Source organism: Tauraco erythrolophus, chromosome 1 (genome assembly GCF_009769465.1).
Source record: "Tauraco erythrolophus isolate bTauEry1 chromosome 1, bTauEry1.pri, whole genome shotgun sequence".
In the NCBI taxonomy this organism is placed as follows: domain Eukaryota; kingdom Metazoa; phylum Chordata; class Aves; order Musophagiformes; family Musophagidae; genus Tauraco; species Tauraco erythrolophus.
The window spans coordinates 52,483,579-52,508,387 of record NC_141465.1 but is presented as its reverse complement, the minus strand read 5'-3'; the positions used below and the strand labels follow the sequence as shown (position 1 = coordinate 52,508,387).

Here is a 24,809-nt window from a genome sequence, read left to right as displayed (position 1 = left end):
CGCCCAGCGCCGGCCCACGCTTACGGGGCGGTGGGCTACCGCCAGCACGGGCAGCACAGCCCGGTGACTAGCGAGGGCCGAGAGCTCTCGCCTCACCCAGCCCGGGAGCCCCTAGCCCAGGGCGGGCGGGCGGCCGCCCTCCCGCCCGGGGGCACACGTCCCTTCGCCACCGCCCCTCCCGCGGCCGGTTCCCGGCCACCCGCGCTGCGTGACCGGCGGCGGGGCGGGCGCAGGAGGGCAGCCCGCCTCCGCAGCGGGGGTGGCCGGCCGCGGCTCACCCGCGGCGGGCAGGAGGAGCCCGGGCGCGGCACCCCAGCTCCCTCCCTCTTTCCTGAGGGGCCGCGCGGGGCGGGGCGGGGCCGGCCGCGGCGCCTCCCCCGGGGGAGGGGGCTGGGCCCTTCTCCTTTGCGCCATGATGAACAAATGACCTCGCGGGGAATGAAATTTAAGTTCCACCGGGGGGAGAGAGTTCTCTGCTTCGAGCCCGACCCCACCAAGGCCAAAGTGCTCTATGATGCCAAGGTGACCGGCCGCGCGCGACCCTGCCCTCCCTCCCGCTCAACCACCCGCCCGCCGCCACCGCCGCCACCGCCTCGCCCTGCCGGCGGCAGCGCCGTGGCGCGCCGGGCCGGGCTCCGCGCCGGCCCCGCCCCTCCCTTCCCCGTGCCGCGCCGAGCCCGGCCCGCCGCCGTTGCTGCCGTTAACGCGCCCCGCCGGGCGTTGCGCGCGCCCCCGGGTGGGAGGTGGAGGGGAAAGCGGCTGCGAGTCCAGCCGAAGAGGCGGAGGTGGGGAGAGGCGGCTCCGCCAGCAGCGCTTCTTGGGGGAAGCGGGCGCCGGCCCGGGGAGAGCCGGCGGAGAGGCCGCGGGGCGGCAGCCGCCCGCCGTCACGGGGCCGGGAGACAAAGCGCGGCGGTGCCCATCCCCTCCTGCCGTCCTTGCGCCGCCGTCGTCGCCCCACGGGCGTCTCGCCCCGGCCCCCCGGCGGGGGGCGGAGGGTGCGCGTAGCAGGTGTGGACGAGCCTCGGGGCCTCCCCTCGGCGGGGCGGAGGCGTGCCGCTGGCCGGGTGACAGCGGCGAGCGAGCCCGGGCCGCCGGGGCCTTGCTCTCGCGTCGGGTGGAGAGCGGAGCCGCCGAGGGGCTCGGGAAGTGTCGGGCTCGGTTCCCGCCTTCCGTTCTGAGCTGAGCACCTGCAAAGTAATTCTGAAATCTTATTTGCATCCCTGCGCTTTCGTAGCGTAGCTTGATTTATTCCCTCCCCCTGCTCTCCTACCCTTCCTTCTGCCTTTCAGAAGGGCTTAAATGGTACCGATGGTACATACAGAAATATGATGGCAAGCAGTGAGAGTGGTGGACCAGAAGTGTTGCAGTCAGAGTTGACTGACTCACTGGGGCCTGGCCTTAAGAATAGTGATGGTAATTGTAGAGCTTAATGTATCAATGGGACGTGAAATGATTTTTTTCAATCCTAAATCATCTATACGTAACTTGCAAACAGTTCTGTGGTTTTTGTTTTGGTTTTGTCACAGAGAGGGGTGAGAAGGGAGGTAATGCAACTGGATTCCTGACCGAATTCATGCTTTTTGCTGCAAGTTTGCTAGATGTGTAGATCAGTGTTTTTCAAACCTCTTTGATCAGGAACTCCACCTTCCTGTAATATTTTGGGCTGCGATTTTGATTGTATGTGTATTCCTATGTTCTGACCACCCCAGCAGCTTAAATTGCCAGCCCTAGAGGTAACCTGACTGCAAAAAATAATAGTGCCTTTTCTTCTTTACTTTCAAATACCCCAAACTCGAGTATAACTCTCCTTGACTGCATCAATAGTTCTTAATTCTGGACTCCCAGGTTAAAACATTACTATAACCTAACTACTGGGTGCACCTGCAGATATATGGTCTGTCGAGAGCCATTCAAGTGCAGGCAGAATGATTCCTTTGTTATTAAGGAGTCCTTATGTTCTTCTGAATCCACCTGAAATGTCTTTTGAGGTGCAGGTCATTTCAGACTGGTCCATTTTACATGTGTGAAAGAGAGGAAGAAAACAAAGGCTCAGATACTCGCAAAGCCTTTTAGTGTTTTGTGGCTAAGATTCAGTGTTGTTCAAGAGAGCAGCATTTCTGAGGTTTATATATATATGTATAACTGTCATCTCCTGCTTTGAGGGCATGAAGAGACAGCATACAGGGGAAATGGTAGTAGCACAGATGTATATCTGCGTATCTGTATTGTGATACTGCGTTGTTTTACATCTCCCTTTGTCTGTCTTGAAAGCGTGGGACATTTGAGAACAGGACAAAGATGGTTAGCAGCCCCCAACTTTAAAAGTGCTCAGCAAAAAAAGCTAGTTTTTGTGGCCGTTTGGTATAATCGATATCTTCTGCTCATACCAATATTCACTGGCAAAATTATAGGTATATTTAATTTCCGTAAATATTTATTTTTTCCTTTGTGCATAAATTCCCTAAACACTGGAAAGCTCACTTTCTCTCAAGCTTTTCAATACATGCTTTTCAATATTTGTTTCAGATTGTTGATATTGTTGTTGGAAAAGATGAGAAAGGCAGAAAGATTCCAGAATATCTGATCCATTTTAACGGTTGGAACAGAAGGTAAGAACCTGCATGTGTGGTTTCAGTTCTTCCATTTCTTCTCTTTTATTCTACAGAGAAAAGCATTGCATAGAATATCAAAGGACTGTGATGTTTGCATGAGTATACTTGGTTTTGTGAATGCCTTTAATACACTTGCTCATATTTACAATCTGGTCTGTATCCATAAATTGCAGTGGATCAGCTTGATAGCCATGAGTTTAAGCTTTATGGAGTATCTGTCTTTGACATATCCTTGTGGCTCCTGAGTTTCCATTAGTAAAAGGAGTTTATATTTTGTTAGATGTAGACCTGAATTGTTTGGTTATCAAGGCCAGTACATGAGTGCAGTCTCTGGCTGTGATCTATAGCATGTGTTGGTGCTACAAACACTATTGTATGTTAAGTCAAGGTTTGGGAGACTATAGATGGCAACATGAGAATTGAAGGCATGTGAACACAAAAGGATGCAAACCTTGTGATACAGATGTTGCTTCTGAATGACGTTAAAAGAGTGCTTTTTAGATTTAGTAGAAATTAATTCAGTAGTAATCATGAGTGGCATGTATTTATAGCCGTTGTTAATTTTCTTTTGACCTATCCTTAGCTGGGATAGATGGGCAGCTGAAGATCATGTTCTTCGTGATACAGACGAAAACCGCAGATTACAGCGTAAATTGGCACGGAAGGCTGTGGCTCGCATGTAAGAAATCCTTTTGGTCTCAAAATGAATGAGAGATTCATTTTCAGATTCAAACAGATACATGCAGGTGTCTGCAAGTGGGTTTAGCCTCTAAGCTCATGCCGTAAATGGTAGATATCTACGCAGTACAGTCAGTGCATTCTAGAAAGCTACTCTTCTCTTATTGAGGTAGATACCTACATATTGTTATTAAACAACACTCTAAATGACTAACACTTAATAACTATGTTATTCTTAACTATTGCTGTGAAATGCCTGTGTATTGGATCTACATCTCCCAAAGAAATGTACTTGAAAAATAACTTAGGAAAACCTGAAGTATTTTTCAGCCAAAGGCAATAATCTAATATTGGTTGGCCATGGCTTGAGGGTCTGCTTGAGAACATGAATATGAGGTAATGTACAGACAGTAAGGTGTCCACTCTCAAATAAGCATTGTCCAAATTATTTCAATATTAATTAATGAAAATAACTCTAACATACGTTTCCTGTACCTTTGCATGTAATGTATGTAGCTAGGATAAACAAATAAAATAGTAATAGCCAAATTTCAGCGCACTGTTTTATGTTCTGTAGGAGAAGAAAGGGAAGAAAGAAGAGACGTTGCAGGTTGCCTGGTGTTGACTCTGTATTAAAAAGCCTTCCTGCTGAAGAAAATGATGAGAGTAGCGAAAACTGTGAGCTTGTTTTCATTCTTTGATAACTGGCGTGGTGCCTTTAACTTTTAGAACTAGAGGTACCGTGCATGCTGTAACTTGCTATTAGGATCACGCAAGAGTATTACAGTCCTATTTGAAATATACAGAGGCAGTCATATGAAGGGTGAGCGCTATTTTTCATGCTAAGCATCTGTTTAGTTAAGATATCTCCTTTCTTCTTGTCTTCCAGAGGCTTTTCCTTGTGTCACTTCCACTCAACTGTTCTAATCAGTCATTTCAGAGCTTAATGCTGCTTTGTTTAGTGCAGTATCACCAGGTGTGAGAAGCCCTCAGTTTTCTTTGTTTGGTGTTAAGAAACAAGACACTTCTCTGATAGTGTTTCTACATATTTTAGGAGGCAATAAGATTTTCTTTTCCTCAGTCTGCCTGGCACAAAAGTCTGTTTCTTGTCAGCTGACTGGCTGATTTCGCTCTCAAGCCAGCTCTTTCATTTCATAGCATTTTTCTTCGTAGCTTGAAAACCAGCAGGAACACTGGCTGGCACTTAACTGATGTTCTGGCAACTGTCACTGCACAGATCCAGACCTTCTGATTGAATGATTGATGCATTAATCCCCTGTTCAGAATTAAAGTCCAATAAAGATTGAAAAGATCTGTGAGTAGTCAGAAATGTAGGGAGCTTTTAAAAGTGAGTGTTTTTCAATTAGAGAGGATGGAAGAATACTTCCTGTAAACTTCTTGTCTTATATATTTAAAAAGTTTATAGCGTGCTGTAAATACTACTTGTGTGTTTAGTTCAATTAGAATTATTCATCCTCATTAAATATAACAAGCTAGTTGTAGTTGGTTCGTTTGTTTGTTGGGGTTTGTTGGGTTTTTTTTTTGCATTGTTTGGTCTTAACCTCTGCAATGGAGTAATGTGAGATAACTATGTGAAATCTCTTTTACACAGCTATAAGTAGTTCCTCTTCTGATGACAGCGATGAAGGAACAGATGAAGAAATAAAAAGTGAGGAAAGTGACATAGAAGAGAGGACAGAAATGGTATATTCATGAGCTTCTTGACTTAATAGAATTTAAACATCTCTATTTGAAACTCTGGAAAAATTGAAGTAGATGAAATATAGGCCACAGCTGATTATTTAGCTGGTATTTAGCTGGAATTAAAAGCATAATATTCTTACTCCTGGTGCTTACTGTGGTTGAGTTTTTGAAAATTGTAGATGATGTCATATTCTTGTAGAATTCTTTGATACTAATCTAAAAATGCACATTTGTTTCTTTTCCTCTCTTTCTCCAAATAAGGCTTATGTGGAGAAAACAGCAAACTAGATTATCCAGATTTGTGGGTGCAGTAAAACTTTACTGGTCAATGCAGGTTGGACAAATCTCAATAGCAGCAGGATCTTTCTGGCTTTTGTATTCTACTGTGAAACAGGCATGTCAACTCTGGTCTTAAAATGTAGAAGACTGACTTCAAGAAAAAACATTTATTTTCTCTAAATTACTGAAAAGAAAGTACGGTGTAAACAGTTGTCTTGAAGGTCTGTGGAATCTTATCTGCTACAGTGTGGGTGATCTGAAACAGCAAAGCCTGACAAATTTCTGTCTGTTCTTTTCAGTTAAATACTTAAGTGAATGCTAAATTAAAAAAAAAAAAGTTTTTAAAAATGAATTCACAGATGACTTCAAAGAAGTATTGTTAGTCGCTTACAGTAGGCTACTATTCACCTAAATATTTGCTATACTTTATATATTGTATTTTGGCATGACAAAACTTGATTGTTATATTGTATCCTGACTACTGAAGTTTTTTTTAACTAATATTCATAAGCGCAACCAATATATTGTTTCTTTCACTGGTCTGTTGTAGAAAGAAGAACAAGACACTCACACAAAAAGGGACATGGAAGAAAGAGCAATAAGCATAGAAATTCCTGAGGTCTTGAAAAAGAAGCTTGAGGAAGACTGTTACTATATTAATAGAAGAAAACGGGTATGAAATAAAAGCTGTGGAATGAATGTGCATGGGAGGGTGGGAAGGGCATCAAAAGTGGTTCTTACGTATAACGGCTCCTTTATTGCAAAGGTGAGCTTAGACAAGACAAGGAAGAATGGAGAGAGTGTAGGGAGCAGACTTCCCTACAGCTAAAAAAGGGAGTTGTCATTATACTTAAGAATATAACAGTTCAATACCCAACAGTGTTTTAGAGTGCAGATTGTTTTTTAAAGCTAGAAAGGTAGTAAGCTTGTTAACCTGACCAGGTTTTTGTTTCTCCAGATGTTTATAAAGGATTAATAAAAAATGCAGTTTAAGGGTTCAAATTAATCACTATTGAAATAACTTCCTGCAGTAGAGACTGATTAAACCTAGTCAGTACATTACAAGCTACTGTTTTAGCTTGGTATACTAACTGATTACTGGTTTTGTAAGTCATTAATTATTTGTTTCTTTTTCAGCTAGTGAAGCTTCCTTGTCAGACAAATATAATAACCATCCTGGAGTCATATGTGAAACATTTTGCTATTAATGCTGCTTTTTCAGCCAATGAAAGATCTCGACACCATCAGATGACTCCACATGCTAATATGAATCTTCATTATGTGCCGCCAGAGAAGAAGTAGGTAATCTTTAGTAACAGTAGCAGTGGGCAAGAAGAATGAAAGAATGACCTTTCATTCCGTGTTCTGTTTCAAGGCTGTTCTCTTCTGTGAGCTTATGCTGTGATGTATATCTGTTTATGGGGCTTAAAATATTTGACAGATACCTACAGTACAGTAACACTGACAATTTGTTTATCAATGAGAGAGCCCCTGTAATCTGAAAAGTCATTATGCAAAAGCATCAATATCCTGTTTCATCATGTGAGTTCTTGTGGATATTGTGACCTGTTTGGAAAGAATGTGTTGCTATTGTCTATGTGAAGAATTTTTTGAGCACTGAGAGAGTATCTAATACGAGAATTCCCTGCTTAAATAAATTTATGAAAGATAAAATTTTATACAACGCTTATAGAGAACTCCAAGTGCAGGTGATTTTTTTTTTTTTTTCTTTTTTTATTGACGTACCATCTTAAATCCTAGAGTCAATATGTAGGGAAACAATATGTGTACTAACACTGATCCTGTTTTGTAAAATTAATTGTGTCTTAGTTGCTGTTTTCTCAGCTGAGCTGTGTGTTCTTCTACCATGCTACAAATATAGTGTGTTAACCCTGCATGTTTGCAGTGTATTAGTGGGTTTTTTTCTTTTACGCTAAAGATTCTGAATATTAGATGAGACTGCTTCTTTATCTAAGTCTACACTGGGGTGAAATCTTGTATTTTATCAAAAAGAAATCTTGACTTTTGTTACTACATTCTATTTCAATGGTGTATAGTTACGCTTTTCCTTGCAATATTTTGTTCTATATGAGTGTCTTAGTTTATATTGATGTCATTCATTATTTGACAGATAAATGATACTTTCTTTTGTATTATAACCTCCCAAACACGGAGTTACATGAGACATCAGAAATATGAACAAAAGGTTGCACACACTTTATGATTTTTAAAGGTGTATGTTTAAGTGACTTGCTCAATGAAGAAGATGCTTCAGTAAGGAAAATGTGTATAATTTCAGTTATTCATTAAGTAGGAGAGATTCAGCTGGCAACTTTATTGTATTGCCCTTACTGCTCTAACACAGAAGGTAATTGACATCTTGGATGTGATAGAATTTCTGTACATGATGGTTTCCTGATCCAATTTATATATAGCGGGTTTTTGTTTTTTCTTTTTTTAAAAAAAGGCAGTACTTATAGCAGGTGATATGAAATGGTAATAGGAGGTATGGAATTTCTAACGTGGGTCATTGTGACAGAATCAAATTACTGTTACCATACACATATATGCACTTGAGATGTGAGAGATGAATACCTTCATAGAGGTGAGGGGTGTTGGAGGTGGGCTGGACTCAGTGTTCTTGGTTCTGCTTGTAACAGCACATCTACTCACCACCTAGCACTGTGAGTCTTTAACACAAGCCCAAATCTGGAATTCGTAGTAGCTTCTAAATTTAGTGCTTTGATTACCAGGAGCAGGCCATTGGAGACTGATCTACAGTGCAAATGTGTGTGTTTTTGTTGGTTTACTGGGTATCTCTTAAGCACAGCCTTAAGCACATCTTAGTGGCTATATATCAAATCCTGCATATGCCTTTTAGACAGAGATTCCATCTATTGAGTACTTTCTTTTTCTGGCAGGTGCCTCTTTTTTGAGCATAGTATACTTGGAAAACAAAATAATGCTTACATGAAAAACTAACTAACTTTATTTACTGTAAAGTAGATTTTATTAATCCAGTAAGTAGTAATGCAACAGAACAATGGTATGATTTTGTTTGACCTTATTAACAAACTTTTAAGATTTGTATTTGTCTAAAGTTACCAACAGCAATCACTGTCTCTTTAAGTATGGTTTTAATCACTTGTCATTACTTAGTGATGAAGTCAGCGTATTATATTTAGGACGTTAATGATCTGTATTAAAAGGGAATTTCTTACAACTACACTGAAAAATTTTGACATGCAACTGGGAAATTCATAATTTTTTTTTTTTTTTCTACTCTAGTGTTGAGCTATGTAAAGAGATGGTGGATGGACTGAGAATAACCTTTGACTTCACACTTCCGTTAATTTTGCTCTATCCTTATGAACAAGCTCAATTTAAGAAGGTGACTTCATCAAAATTCTTTCTTCCCATCAAAGAAAACTCAACAAATACTAACAGGTAGGTTGGGTATATGGAGTTTAATACTGCTTATCTCCTGAGGAAGATGCAATAGAATGTGGTTATCTGTTCAGAATAGGATGATTTCTCACAGACTTTGACTTAGAAATTGTTTTGATAAAATCATAGAATGGTTTGGGTTGGAAGGGACCTTCGAGATCATCTAGTAATGTTGAACCATCATGAGATGAATCATCTAAAATGTTGAATTTTTCTGGGAATTCCTTGCCTGAATTCAGAATTCAGGTTCTGAATTTCTGTCTGGTTAACTTCAAAAGGAATTTGTACTGACTGGTGTAGAGTTATGCTGCAGCTTGGAGGGAGTGGGGAAAGAATTTTACACTGAAGTGTAAATTTGTGTTTATTAGCTTTTAAATTTGAAAATAAATATGCTTCTGGAAAATGGTATTTAAAAGAAGGCCTCCCGACTTTGATAGTTATTGGGAGGAGACTGTCTAATTTGAATAAGTATTTAACAAGATCTGTGAAACTAGAAGGATCTCTTTTTGGGGAAGAGCCCTGATCTTTTCACTTCTGTAAACCTGCTTTTATTCCTAGAAATCAGGAGGAGCTTTCTCCAAGTCCTCCTCTGTTGAATCCACCAACACCTCAGTCGACTGACAGCCAGCCTACAACAGGGGAGCCGGCCACGCCAAAAAGACGAAAAGCTGAACCTGAAATTCTGCAGTCACTGAGGCGTTCTACACGCCATAGCTCTAACTGTGACAGGTTGTCGGAAAGCAGTGCTTCTCCACAACCTAAACGACGGCATCTTGAGACCCCAGCTTCTATGCCAAAGCTCTTCTTGCACCTGGAAAAAAGTAGGTTTTCCTCTTCAAATTATTTCTCTAAACAAGATATTAAGTCTTGCTCTTTTTTTACTGTCATCTGGATGGTGAACTGAATGATTGAAGTAGGGATTCATTACTTTTTGTATCAATTATTTATCTCTGAAGCTTATAGCAAAGACAGAAATACAAAGTAATATTCTGAGTACTCTGGTACTGGATTTCTCAACAGAATTCAAGGAGCTGCTTGCATTTATTCAAGGGATAGCATTTATTGAATTCCAGTGTATAAGACTTTAAACATTTTACCAGCAGGCCTTAGTTATATTTAATGGCTCATAGTTCCATATAACAGATAATAAAATTTATTTCTGATTTCTTTTGTTTTGTTTTTCTTTCCCTTTTGAAGAAACCCCTGTCCATAGTGGATCATCTTCACCTATAACTTTGACTCCTAGCAAAGAGGGGAGTGCGGTTTTTACTGGCTTTGAAGGTAGAAGAAACAACGAATTGAATGAGGTAACAGATTTTTGTGTTACTGTCCTATATTTAATGATTAAAGGTTTTGTTGACCTCAGAGTAGGGCTATGTAAGAAAAGGTTTTGTTTGTATTACTTATTTCATCTTTGATTTTGAAATTCTGCACAGACTAAATTATTTATGGTGCTGTGAAGATTTCATAACCGACATTCCATGTTTTATGTTTAGGTTTTGTCCTGGAAATTGATGCCAGAGAATTATCCACCAAGTGATCAACCACCACCTCCCTCATATATCTACGGATCTCAACATTTGCTACGAATGTTTGGTAAACAATGCAGAACTCTGTGCTGAATCAAAATTGTTTCATTTGTTGGGGTGTTTTTGAGGGGGAGTGGTGTTTGTGTGTTTTTTTCTTTTTTTTTTTTTCTGTGACCATATCTGTGTGATTTTCTGTTTGCTCTATCACATTTAGTTTTATTCTGGAGAAGAATACATTTTAATCTGTTTAAAACTCTTAGGCTATTCGTAAACTTGCTTATCTCTTACTGGCTCTGTAAGCCTTCATTTAACAAAAGTAATACGCTATCAAACATCATTAAGCGAAGCAGCATTTACTTTCTTAGCATGTTTCTTTTTAATAAGATTTTGAAAGATCACCGAGTAACTTTCAAAGAAAAGTGGAGGCTGCAGGGAGAAGAATTTTTTATATTCTTCTTTTCTGTGTAGTGGATAAAAATAATTAGAAGTTGCTTTTAAAAGAACAGGTGTAAACGTCATTTTTCTCTTTTACAGTAAAGCTACCAGAAATACTGGGGAAGATGTGCTTTCCTGACAAAAACCTAAAGGCTTTAGTAAAACACTTCGAAATGTTTCTGAGGTAATGTGACGCAATGTACCACAGCAGTGTTTGCATTGATACATAGATCTAAGTGTCCTGGAATGATGAAGGGTTTTTAAAATAAGATGTTCCTCTTCTATAACTACAAGAAAACGATAAAATTAAGATAAGATTTTAATAACAATTTTAGTAAAGATTAACAAAATATTTTTTAATTCTGTAATTCAAATTGAAGGGAACCCAAACTTCCTACTTAAAGTTTTGATAAACACAGTGCTAGAGGACTGAAGTTTATAAGTTTATTTGCTAGCGTGTATAGAATGACAAATCTGACTTGATTAAGAAGCATGTTTTATGAAGAAATACAAACTCTACATTGTTATTTTTCAGACTATAATCTCAAAGACTAGCAGGGGGAGAAACTTCTGATTTAGAACATGTTTTTGATTGTGGTAGCTTGTTGTTGTTTTTGTTTTTTTTAAAAAGAAAAGTCTGTCCTAATTGAGCTTTAAACAGAAAGGTTTCTCTGTTAGGTGATGCAGTGGCTTGTAAAGGAACCCAAACTCTTTCTGACTGTGCTAGCTCTATGGCTGAAGTCAGTATGGTCACGCCTGCACCATAATCAGCTTTATCGGGTACTCTAGTTAATATCTCTGCTTGACATTGTAGTGGTAGTTAGATATCTAGTGTGGCACTGTTTTGTGCAGCATCAATACAGTGGAAAATAAATTTGCCAAGGAAAACTTACAGGAGAAAGTGTTGTACATGGTAAACTTGTGGAACAGACGTGGAATTCCTAACTTAATTTTGGTCAAAGGCTCTTTAAGTAGCCACATATTGAAAAGTAACATAATGTGGCACTAGCATATCAAAAGTCCTATTAGAGATCAGGGAGATGAAAGTTTTAACATGCTTATGTTAACATGTTTATGAACTGCTTAGGGATATGGTTTAATGGGGGATTAGGGTCGGTTGGACTGGATGATCTCTAAGGTCTTTTCCAGCCTAGAAATTCTATGAAGTTCTGTGCTTTTACTTTAATTGTTTATTGAAAATAAAAGGTGTCTCAAATGTCAAAGTTACTTCAATACAAAATTTTTCTCTTGAAGCATTCAAGTTTTACTGATTCCTTTTTACATTTCTATTTTGTCAGATCCTTATTAGCATCCAAAATATTTTTAAGTTAAAGAGGACAGCATTAGTGCTTATTGTTTGAAACCTGTTTTTGCTTGGAGTGAATTTTATTTAGGGTGCTTAGCTCCCTGTGGATCAAATCCGTTTTCATCAGACTTCTGCCTGTTCAGATTCTTCGGTGTTGGTCAGAGCAGGTCTCTGCTCTTTAGCATCTTAAAAGCAGTTTCTTCGTGCCCATTCTATGGATGAGCTGTGGTGGAGTGGAATAGAGGGAAGGAGGAAACATGTCTCCCACCCCCCATACAAGCAGGGAGGTGATTAAACAAAGTTCTAGTGGTAGTATCTATATTTGTCTTATTTTTCCATCTGACCATCTTGTTGAAATGTGTAGTCATCTATAAATAGAAATAAATAAAAAAAGCAGATATGTTTCCACATCAGCGTTTTTAGGTCAGCTAGAACTGTGCTTTTGAAGCAAATCTCTCGATAGTTCCCACTTACCAGGCTTTGTGTTGCATTGCAGAGTGCTCTGAGTACACAAGCTGGATTCCTTTTGGGAAACACTTCACCAGAAGTGTTCCAGTACTAGGGGGCCTTCAGTCCTCAACACCAGACTGACTAAAGCAAAATGAGCCCCCCAAGGCAAGCATAGTGTGGATATCACATGTCTGGTACAAAAAAATATTTGAGGGCTGTGTGTATTTTTTCAGGTGCTTTCTAAGCCAGTTCGTGTATGTTTTGTTGATACTGTTCTCAAGGTTTCTTTCCTATGCAGAAATAATAATTTCTATGGTTTTGTCAGCACTGGTCGAATTGAGAGCCTTCCTAAAAAAGCTTCCAAGTTACAGTTACTGCTGTAAGAAGCATTCAATCTTAGGTAGCTTTGTCATAAATAGTCTTCTTGGACTAGTTTCTTTACCAGATACGCTACTGTGTATTCAAATAGGTAACACAGAAACCAATGCAAATCATTAGATTTTTTTTTTTTAGTTATTTTTGCAACATGTATTCATGGAGCTTTAGGATATCTTTCATTTGGGTAGTATTTCTTTTTGTCCCATATGTCACTGAAAGTAGTCAAAAAAATGCATTTTCTAGAAACTTGTTCAGACTTGATTTTTATCACAGAAATACTTCTACATAATCTATTTCTCATCACAAGAGAAAACTTGAGACTGAGGTGACATCATCTGTACTAGTTCTTCAGTTTTCACATTCTGTCTTTCCTTTTTGGAAATGAAAGAATTAATGGATGTTTATTCAAAATATTTTCTATTAGTTCTGTTCTGGTTTACCTTTTGACAGGTAAGAACTATCCTACACAGTCTGTATGCATTGGATGATAGTGGCCAGTTTACTTAAGACTACCTAATTTCTTTTAGTGAATTGCTCTTGAGTGACAAGCTGAAGTACTCTCCTTTTCTTTATTTTTCTAATAGCAGACAAGGGATTGAAGCTGTCTGTTTGCATTAATAAAACTGTTTCTGAATCTTCTTTGAGTTCTAGACAGAGTAGTCCAAGCATAAGTAGCTTATGTAGTTTTATTTAAAACTTTCATGTGGTACACAGCTGATTTAGTTCTGGCATAGATACTGATTTAATTTTGTATTATTATTTTATGGCTAAAATTTACAGTTTCATTTAATATTTGTGCTATTAATCTCATGCATGCTGAGAAACTGAGACTTATTTAATACAACGCTTTGTCTAGAAGCTTGTTTTACTGAGTTTACTCAGTATGTGATAGATGCATTAAATTCACTTTGAGATGCTACATAGGTAATATTTTCTAGTCGTGCCCTCAGATTGCTGCTAGACAAGATTGATCTCAGTTTCCCAGACAACGTATTTTTTTAAGGGTTATATGAAATACATCTTTTTGAGTTTCATATTAAGTAGAAGCTGTACCCTTTGTGATTAGTGCAGCTTTCTACAATTGTGTGTAATGAAAATTTCTTTGTGGAGAACATAAAAGCTGATTTCTCAATCACAGAATCTGTAGTAGTAAAAAAAATTAGTTTCTCAAATTAAGTACAAAACTCTTACTCTTCAAGTTACTTAGCTCTGAAATAATTGGCAATACTTGCAGAAGAATAAGAGTCTGAAATGGATGTTAGTGACAAACTCGCCAGTTGGTTTCACTGCGTTGCACTTACAGTTTAGTCTTCAGGAGCAAGCAGTGAAAGGCAACACAGTAACTGGTGCCTACTGACTAGTAATCTTACTAGCAAAGGACCTCTGATTAAATCTTCCTGCCTGTTAACAGTTTTTGAGATAGAGTAAGTATTGCCTTTTAACTATTTCCATTATTTCAGCTGTATTTTAATAAAGTGCTGTATGTGCTGTATTTTACGACTTCTCTGTATTGTGAGGTGCCTAGCATGCCTCCAGAGGCTGCTTAAGTGATGAGAAATGATGCACAGCTCTGACTTAAACTGGTTTGAGATCAGAGAGGTTGCTTCTTGGGCCAATAGGAGATACTTAAGAATTAGAAGAATGTAACATGTCTGGTTTTAGAATAGCAACACTCATCTTCACTGAGATAATTTCAGTTAATGGTGCTTACATTTTAGGAAAAAAGCAAAACAAAAGGGTACAGCACTTCAGAAAGTCATAGGTATTTTGACTTCCATGAAATACAGAAGAATGAGGAAGTGATGAAATATTTCTAAAATAATACTTTTAAAATTTCTAATACGCTTTTCTAGATGAGGCCAATATGTAGTATTTTCAGATTATTGAAAACTACATCCTTACTGGTCAAAGACTTCGGTTTTATTGAAAACCCACTGATGTTTCAAACTTAGTATATCCTCTAAGTTGTCTCTTTCAGTTTTAGATCTAATTTTTTCTTGATGTTTTACAGCCTACTTGTATCTATTGTGCTACTCTGTTCCACCAGAAGAAAAGTATTTTAATACTGTTGAGTATTAATGAGAAGGAAGCCAAATCAGAATGTGACCAAATTAGAGGGCTGTGATAATAAAATCTGTATATAGAAAGATGACAAGTTGTTTGAAGTAACCTTAAGAAATAGATATCTGATTTTGATAGCACAACACTTTCTGAGTGTAATTATTCTGTGTAACTGCAGTGGGGAATTATGACCACTAGTCTGTGCTAATGTGCAATTAATGAGAGATTTTTAGTGACTTTCTGAGAACGAAAAAATGAAGCATTGCACATGGTGAGTGGAATAGAAAACATCTTTATTTAGGTGAAGTTGCTTGTGACAGAGTTCCTGCTCATTGTGACTTAATAAAGTTGCAAGAGAGCAACCGATTAAAAATAACTTTTTGAAAGATCATGAAAAATGCAATTCTGCTACTGTTTATTAGATTGATTAGGGCTTTTCTGTTTGCCTCTCAATTTCAGGATTAACCAGTTGCTTGACAAAAAGTACCTGTGCAGCATAGCAGTTACGACATGCTAGAAAACTATTGGAGCTCCAAAAAATTGGAGCCTAAATGTGAGAAAATCCAGGATCTGAGTGTCAATGGGCAGGAGTGGATTTAGAGGCACAAAAAGATAAAGGAACTTTTTTCAAGTTTTGAAACACTTTGAAATGAAGGAATTCTACTTGCACAGTTAATGTATATGCCTTATTTTAGGGCGCTGTTACTGTTGTGTTTGAGCTTTGCTGTATTCATTGAATGGGCAGAAAGGCAACGGCCATTTTGGGTCCTCTGAAACTTTCGGCAGCGTTATTATGTTGAAAGCTTCTTAGTGAATACCTAGTGTTGTACAGGTTCTTATTTTCAGTAGGCTTTTGTTGTCTGGTTGGTCTGCAGAATCTGCTCATGTGTGCTTACTGTTCTTGACTAGGGTTGATCGCTTTGCCAAAAATACTTCCTGAAACTGTGCCATGCAAATTGCTTCTCTTCCTTCTGTTTACCAAATCATCAGGTGCCTCGGTATTTGAATGAGGAGCGTATTCCTAATCATAATAGCAGAGGTTTGGATCATGCATCTAAAGTGAGAGGTTGCCCACAACATTTTAAATGTTGTGGTAGCTTTTTTAGAAGGCAGCTCTAGGGATTGATTCTGGGATTTGCGCTGGCTTTGCCAAAAGTGGGTCTTTGTCCTCAAGACCAACCAAGGACTCCTGTATTGAGCTCTGTAGGACCAAAAGGTCCTGTTTTTCCCAAAAGGTCTACTAGAAGTTACCGCTTTTAGTTTTCACTCACTCAGCCTCATCCCCTGAGATGTTATGTTGGCAGGTTGGCATCTTCAGAGTTCTCTGCACTTGCCCTTGAAAGGCCAAGGAAGGCGATCTCAGTTTCTGTATGTGGATGAGTGACAAGAGTCCAGTCAACAAAACAAGCCTGTTGGTTCCTTTTGCGTGGTTCTTGAGACACTGGATATCAGAATAAACATCTGAAACTTTTCAGTTCACTTGTTCTCTTGACTCCATTGGGGTTATGTTGAAGTTTGTGTCGGCAAGCTTTTGCCCTGAACAGCCTTCCAGATGGAGACATACCTATAATTTGGAGATGGTGGGGAGCATATGCTTTTGTGTGAAACTAAGCCTTTTAGCTTTCATATCCTGCATTTGAGTAGCAGTCTTGGAGAGCAGATAGCTTCTTAATCTGCAAATGATGTTTCTTTTGATGAGGTGACTCATAGAGTTAGGACCTTAAGCAAATTCCTTTAGATAGATCATTACAGTTGCCTTTCAAACAGCATCTAGCCTAGGCCACTGATCTCATCAAAGTATCTGAAAGTATCTAGAAGTACATTCTGGAACTCAGAGCTATGTGTAAGAAACTGTGTCAGATACCACCTTCTTGGAAACTTTCCTTTTAACTCTGTATACTTACACTTTTATGGCTGAGGTTATCTTCCTTAAAATTGTTAAGGTTTTCCTTTCTTCATAATTTTCACACTTTTCGGACCATCTCTGAGTATATTTATGTGAAGGTAGCTAATGTTTAGAAGAGTGATTTTTTTTTTTTTTTTTTGTGTGCAGAGACTGTTCAGGTAATAGGTTGTGTTGACACTGGTAAGACAAGGATATTTTTGCTACCAGATAATGCTCTTAAAGCTCATATTAATTTAGTGACTCTGAGAAACATTCCTGACACATATATCAAGTGGCCTTTTAATGTGGATAACTATAGTTCTGTGCCTCTTCTTGGTAGATCTGCCTGTGTAACTCTCAGCCAGATTGTAGTATATTTGTGAGGCTATTGCTTGGAGTCATCTGAGGTAAGCTTGCTTATGGGCTGCTACACTAGAAGATCAGGACATAGGTATTCTTCAAGCTAGGTTGCTTTCTGAAGTGTTGCTTTTCTAGGAACCTGTGGTAGAGAGGGAAATAGCTGCATTGTGCCCCATTACCTCTAGCAGTTCTGAGCAGGAGGGTAAAGTGGGAGTGTTCTTTTTGTGGATGCTCTTGATGAGAAAAAAGAGTGCAGCCTTGCATCAGGATGTTTTCGTGGACTGTGCATCTCAAAACTCTGTTACTCGTAAGCAGTTTCACTGCGTAGGTGTACATGTATGAACTCAGTAAAAATAATGAAAAAGACAGTAATGCAACAGGTGACAATTTATCAGATCTGTAAGTTAAAAGTAATGAAACAATTTCTGAATAGCCAAATAGCATTGTGCTCTCTGATCTATAGCTGAACATTGGCTTTGCTTGCTAAGTACAGCTCCCTCTCTTCTTAAATCATGGTTCATGACTTGCAGGTGCCAGTGAAATTGATCTTAGTGCTATTTCAGCTTTTCCAAGAGCAATGCATTAGTAGAATGTCCAGTAGCCAAGAATCTTAGTCTTACGAGACTTCTAATATTTCTGTGCCAGCTTTTTGCACTGCGATGTCATTTGAATAGAAAGCAGCTTTAGAGGGGCCACTGCTCTGTGTATACGGATACATGGGGGACTGGGACAGACGCTGACCTTGTGTTCTTTTGTTCTTTTGCCTGTTTCCTCCTCCTTCTCTCCAGAAAGTAATTCGTATCTACTAGCTCTGGGGTATTTTGCTTTTCACAACTATTACATTAAGAGCATAGAGATGTACATTTGACTGCATGTATTCTGCCTCCGTGTTTTTTTTTGGTTTGTTTTTTTGAGTTGTGGCAATACCACTACCGTCTCAGCTGAAATTTCTCATCTTTACAGCTGTCGCTTTAGCTTGCACCAAACTGCTGTTTATGACATCTTAGGCAAAAGTCAGGAAATTTGTAAGAGAAAATGAGCCTGTTTCCCATTACTTGCCCTTAAAATTCTTGGAACTGTCAGCTACCCAGTGACCTCTACAGATTCCTTTGTTTTATTGACGTTCTTGTAAAACATACTGCCTCCTATGATCTAGCACTTGGTACTGTGTCTTACGGACTGGTAGCCAATGACACTAAGAATTTGATCAGCCCTGTAGTTTGTAGTCACTGTTTATCTCTTGAAGTCATTAATGTGAGTTAATGAAGAATTATTAATAAAATTCCATTTCTGGCATTAATTAAATTCCATTCCATCTTAATCTTATGTAGTCCAAGTATGTTAAAAGTTAGACTCACATCTGTTAAGTTTTAGGCCTTATCACACTCACTTCATACTAACCCCACATATCCCAGAAAGTGATTTGTAGCTAACTAACTACAGTCAGAGGTTTTAGCAGTTGATGACTTAGGTATTTTATTAGCTTCTAAGTTGCTATAATTTCTGTACTCTTTTGTAATGGTTTTCCTAGAGTAAGAGGGATGTGTGTGGTGCAAAAGAATGACATGTTTCAGTGAAGATTAGAAGGATCTGATTATGTGAATTGTTTTTGTTTCTTTGGATCTTTTTCTAAGGGATAGATATCTCTATCATGAAAAAAAATAATTATAAAGCATTAGAGCAATTTGTAGCATGGTAAGCCTAGAAGAGTAGGTGGTGAATGGTTTTAATGACAAGGGCTAGTAAATCACTAAATCATGTGGTTCAAACAGCGTATTAATCAAATATTAGTGGCCTAAATCAAGATTTGTCCTTTTTTTTTTTTTTTTTTTAGATTCATAGATTTCTAGGTTGGAAAAGACCTTAGAGATCGAGTCCAACCATCCCTAATCCCCATTAAACCATATTCTCAAGTAGATCATCCACCCTATTCTTAAACACATCCAGGGATGGGGACTCAACCACCTCCCTGGGCAGCCTATTCCAGTGGCTGACAACCCTTTCAGAGAAGAAATACTTCCTAACATCCAACCTGAATCTCCCCTGACTAAGCTTATGCCCATTTCCTCTTGTTCTATCACCCATCACTAATGTAAAGAGCCCTTCCCCCACCTCCCCACCATCTTTTCTCAAGTATTTGTAGGCTGTAATCAGGTCTCCCCTCAGCCTCCTCTTCTCCAGGCTAAACAGCCCCAACTCCCTCAGCCGCTCCTCATAAGTTTTATTTTCCAGCCCCTTGACCAGTTTAGTCGCCCTTCTTTGGACCTGCTTCAGGAGCTCAATATCTCTCTTAAAGCGAGGGGCCAAAACTGGACACAATATTCCAGGTGCGGCCTCACCAGTGCCGAGTACAGGGGCAGGATCACTTCCCTATTCCTGCCGGTTACACTATTCTTGATACACGCCAGTATCCCATTGGCCTTTTTGGCCACCTGGGCACACTGCTGGCTCATATCAAGCCGGTAGTCAACCAACAACCCCAGGTCCTTCTCCGCCAGGCAGCTCTCCAGCCACTCCTCCCCGGGGCTATAGCGATGCTTGGGGTTTTTACACCCCAAGTGAAGGACTCTGCACTTGGCCTTATTAAAGCTCATGCCATTGGCCTCAGCCCAACGATCCAGTCTGTTCAAATCCCTCTGAAGGGCCTCCCTACCCTCGAGCAGATCGACACAGCCTCCCAGCTTGGTGTCGTCTGCAAATTTACTGAGGGTACATTCAATCCCCTCATCCAGGTCATTGATAAAGATGTTAAACAGAACCGGATCCAGCACTGAGCCCTGGGGAACCCCACTGGTGACCGGCCTCCAGCCGGATTTAGCCCCATTTACCACCACTCTTTGGGCCCGGCCATCCAGCCAGTTTTTAACCCAAAGGAGGGTGTGCCTATCCAGGCCAGCAGTTACCAGTTTCTCCACCAGAACACTATGAGAAACTGTATCAAAGGCTTTACTGAGGTCTAGGAAAACTACATCCACAGCCCTTCCTGCGTCAACCAGGTGGGTCACCCTGTCATAGAAGGTGATAAGATTTGATTGGCAAGACCTGCCTTTCATAAACCCATGTTGACTGGGCCTGATCACCCGGTTAACCTGTATGTGCTCATTAATAGCACTCAAGATAACCTGTTCCATGACTTTGCCCGTCACCGAGGTCAAACTGACAGGCCTGTAGTTCCCCGGATCCTCCTTCCGCCCTTTTCTGTAAATGGGGGTAACATCCGCCAGCCTCCAGTCCAGCGGAACTTCCCCAGTGAGCCAAGACTGCCCGAAGATCATGGACAGGGGTTTGGCAATGACATCCGCCAGCTCTCTCAGGACTCTCGGGTGGATACCATCAGGCCCCATAGACTTGTGGGCATCCAGCCGAAGGAGCAGATCCTTGACCCGTTCCTCTTGGATCACAGGAGCTTCAATTTGCTCTCCCTCCCTGCTCTCAGACACCGAAGGCCAGCTCACCTGGGAACTACTGACCTTATTATTAAAGACTGAGGCAAAGAAGGCATTAAGGACCTCAGCCTTGTCCTCATCCCTAGTGACTAACGTACCCCCTGAGTCCAGTAGGGGCTGGAGGTGATCTTTAGCCCTCCTTTTGTTATTAATATATTTATAGAAAGACTTTTTGTTGTCCCTTACGGAGCAGGCTAGTCTAAGTTCCAATTGGGCTTTTGCCCCCCTGATTATCTCCCTACATGTCCTAACTTCCTCCCTGTATTGATTTCTGGATGCCTGCCCATTCTTCCAAGACTTGTAGACATCCCTTTTTCTTTTGAGATGTTCCCAAATCTCCTTTGTCATCCAAGCTGGTTTTCTACCCCGGCGGCTCGACTTCCGGCACACAGGGACAGCTCGCTCCTGTGCCTCCAGAATTTCCTTTTTGAATAGTAACCAACCCTCCTGCGCCCCCTTACCCTTGAGAGCTGTCTCCCATTGGACTTTGTTAACCAGACTTCTAAACAGCCCAAAGTCAGCTCTCCCAAAGTCCAGCTTGGCCGTTTTAGTGTTCCCCCTCCTAACTTCCCCTAGAATTGAGAATTCTATTATCTCGTGGTCACTATGCCCCAGGCGTCCTCCAACCTTCACATCTCCCACAAGACCTTCTCTGTTCACAAACAGCAGGTCTAGGGGAGCACCTTCTCTAGTCGGTTCACTGACCAGTTGTGATAGGACGTTGTCCTCCACACTCTGCAGGAACCGCCTAGACTGTTTCCTGACTGCCATGTTATACTTCCAACAGACATCAGGTAGGTTAAAGTCACCCATAAGGACAAGGGCTAGTGAGCGCGAGACTTCCCCCAGTTGTTTAAAGAATAGCTCATCAGTCTCACTGTCCTGATAGGGTGGCCTGTAGCAGATTCCCACTACAATATCCGCCTTCATAGGCCCTCCTTTCATTTTCACCCACAGACATTCTACTAGGTCATCCCCAACATTTAACTCTAAACAGTTTAGACCTTCCCTTACATACAGGGTAACCCCACCACCCCTTCTACCTCTCCTATCCCTCCTGAAGAGCTTATAGCCATCCATGGTAGCACTCCAGTTATACGAGTCATCCCACCATGTTTCAGTGATGGCAACTATGTCATACTTTCCCCGGATAACAAGAGCTTCCAGTTCCTCTTGTTTATTGCCCATACTGCGTGCGTTCGTATAGAAGCACGTAAGTTGGGCTTTCGACCCCACGGCACCCCTAGGGGGGGAAGTTTTATTACCTGAGCTGTTATTTTTGGGATTCTCTTTAACCTCTAGGCAACTTGTGTGTTGCTCCCGACTACACATATCACCCCCTACTATCACTGAGGCAGCAGGCCAAAGGCACCTGCCTACACTCCTTTCATCAGACAATGGAGGGCCCTCCTTGGCTGTTAATCTTCTAAGTCTGACAGTACCTCTAAGTCAGAGGTACTGACTGTTAACTCTACCTGTTAATCCTCTAAGTCTTTATTCTTTTAGTTCAAGAAAAGAATAAAACTATTTTTTTCTGGCTCATTCTTTTGCCAAAGTTTAACTAATTTGGATTTACTCTTTAGTAGTTTGTTGCATTTTGTTCTTTCAGGGGAAAATTTTTCACTGATGTTTTTATTTCATTTATTTATATGCCTTTATTTCTGTGAATAGGAAATTGGTATAGTGCAGCTGTAACATGCTGTACTATTAAAAGCAATTTTTGATTTAGCAAAACAGTTTTCATAGAAGTTTTTTTAAAATTATCTTTCAACCTTTATTTTGTAATCCTTTTTGTTTTGTGTTATTTAATAAAATTGAAAGCTACTGTTTGACCCAATGAGAAACTAGCATAGTCTGAATACTTACTTCTAAACAAAAAGTATGTTAAGGTATTTAATACACTTAGGATTGTGTGAATGAAGACTGTGTAGAACTTTAAATTTACATAGCTCTTACACCTTTATTATGACAGCTTATGTGGTGTCAGTTTGTGGCAGAGCCAGTTGGATCCTTGCTTTAAATATAGGAGAGACCTTTCTCCCTTTTGGCAGTACCTGCCGCAGCTGAACACTGCCAGAAATTATGTGCTTGATTAGACACTGTTACAGGTCACATAATGCTCACATTTTCTGGTCAGTTCCTTAGGAAATGTTTAAAAACAAAAGCAAGCTGCCATTTGAGCTTCAGGAAGTGTATTGGTTGTCCAGCCCATTCACTTGTGTGTCTTAAACGTGAAACGTTTAGATCAGAAACCTCCGTAGGTCCCTCTGTACTGTTGGTTACAGAACTCCTATGAAATAAGCAAGTATGGAGGAATTTGACAAAGTGCTTTCTAAATAAAGGGTGACACACTGAAGGATTGATTTATTCTAAAAAACCCTTATATTTCTCACTGCTTTTCCTAGAGTTAGTAGGTTCTAACCAGTTATTCCTCCAGTTTAGCACTTATTTGATGCCCGTGTTTAAGTACAAGGATTGTGTGGCGGGAAAAATCAACCTGTTTTTCATTTCCCTGAGGTTTTGTGTTGTAACCTTTCTGTATGAGCTCTCAGCAATTAATACATTCCTGATTAAATTTAGATTGCTGTATGTAGAGAATCTTGTCAGTATTCTTAGATGCTTTGGCTTCCTTAAGATCAAAGGACATGCCCAGTTCAGGCAGTGTAGCTGTGAGGTGGGGTTGGAGAAACATTGTGGGTTTAATTGTCTTCATCTGTGCATTTTTTTATTTATTTGGACTTTCTATGTCCAGAGTATTGGTTATGCAAAACTGATATTTTTAGCTTCCAATAGTGAGGTCATCTCTCTAGCTAGTGGTTCTTGAGAGAAATTGGATTCTGCAAATGACCTTGTTTCCTGTTGTTTCCATTGCTTCCTACTCTAACTCAGAGAACCTATAGCTTACATTTTGCTGGTTTTATTGATGCTGAGCTTTAATTTCTAGGTATTTTTGAATGTCTGTGTTTTGTTGTTGTTTGGGGTTTTTTTTGGGTGTTTTTTTTTTTTTTTAAGTCCAACTTGATCATGCACTTCAGGGTTTAAGAATTATTTTGCCCCCCATTTGTATACCTGGTATCTTTGTACACAAAGGAAAGAGCAGAGAGTTTATGCTCATTTTAACTATTTATCATTGGTGTTAGTAGCAGCACTGTTTATTTTCTTTTTCAGTCCTAAACCAAAGGAAGAGTTGTGTGTTAGCAGAGCAGGAAGACGTGATAAAATATTGGGTGCTTGGCTGTTTGAATAATATTTGAAGACCAGCTTGGAGAAATACGAAATTAGGAAACTGCATTTGCAAAGGATGCGTATTGGACTTTGAAAGCCATATTTAAGTCAAATACTCATGAGGGGTGGAGACTCTAAATGCACAGGCATATGAAAGAACAAATCATAGCTTTGCCTACCTTAAAAGATACAGTTTGACTTAATGGTTACTGGACACTTGTATAAGATACTGACATAGTGATAACTGAAAATCCTGGTTTTGGCATAAATGAAAATGGTGTGCTGAGCTGGTGACTGACAGAAGTTGCAGAAAGATGTTTTCCTTGTTTTTTTTCTTCTGTGATAGTTCTTTGCATTCTTTTCTGAGTGTAGCTTTAGCTTTTGGATGCGTTTTTTTAAATTTTTTTTATTGAGCTTGAGCAAATATTTAATGCTATTTGAATTTGAGAGTGATAGGGAAGGCTGTTTCTCACTATGTAAAACTTGTAAAAATAGGGCAAGCCTTTTGTATGCCAAATTTCAAAGTGTAATAATTCTTAATTTCCAGGCTGTGGTTTTGCTGAGTTTAAAAATTAATTTGAAAAAAGCTTTTCTCTTAAATGTTTCATGTTCTGTTCTCTTTTTGGTGTGCTTTCTTCTCAGGTTTTTAGCGGAATACCATGATGATTTCTTCCCAGAATCTGCTTATGTAGCTGCATGTGAAGCCTACTACAGTACTAAAAATCCTCGGGCAATCTACTAAAGCTATTAATTAAATTCTACTGTACGTAGCTCATGACAATGCTATGTTGCCACGTGGCTACAAGATGAAGATGAAAAAGGAATTAAAACAACTTCTGGAGTTGAAGAAATTGGAAAATATCTTTTGTGATGGTTGGATTACTTAGAAATGGAGAACTTCTTTTCAGAAATGCATATAGACTGTTACGAGTTTCTTAGAGGATTGAATATAACTCCCAACTCCAGATGAAAGAAAAACCCTTGTTCTGACTGCTAATGCATAGGACTGCATAA

The 24,809-nt window shown here is 39.9% G+C and overlaps 1 protein-coding gene across 2 annotated transcripts; it reads left to right on the top strand.

The window, feature by feature from the left end:
- The first annotated feature begins 372 nt into the window (after positions 1–372).
- On the top strand, positions 373–24,809 carry MSL3 (MSL complex subunit 3). Of its 2 annotated transcripts, XM_086619040.1 has the most exons (13): positions 373–522; positions 2,527–2,609; positions 3,196–3,291; positions 3,868–3,968; positions 4,903–4,994; positions 5,824–5,946; positions 6,411–6,571; positions 8,562–8,720; positions 9,279–9,541; positions 9,918–10,027; positions 10,217–10,316; positions 10,784–10,868; positions 24,438–24,809. In XM_086619040.1, exons 1-13 carry the CDS (start codon positions 424–426, stop codon positions 24,535–24,537), a joined length of 1,572 nt encoding a protein of 523 aa, XP_086475166.1. In that variant the 5' UTR covers positions 373–423; the 3' UTR covers positions 24,538–24,809. The 2 variants fall into 2 exon arrangements, with proteins under 2 accessions (XP_086475166.1, XP_086475173.1); XM_086619047.1 differs by lacking the exons at positions 373–522; positions 2,527–2,609; positions 3,196–3,291; positions 4,903–4,994 and having other exon boundaries at positions 3,916–3,968.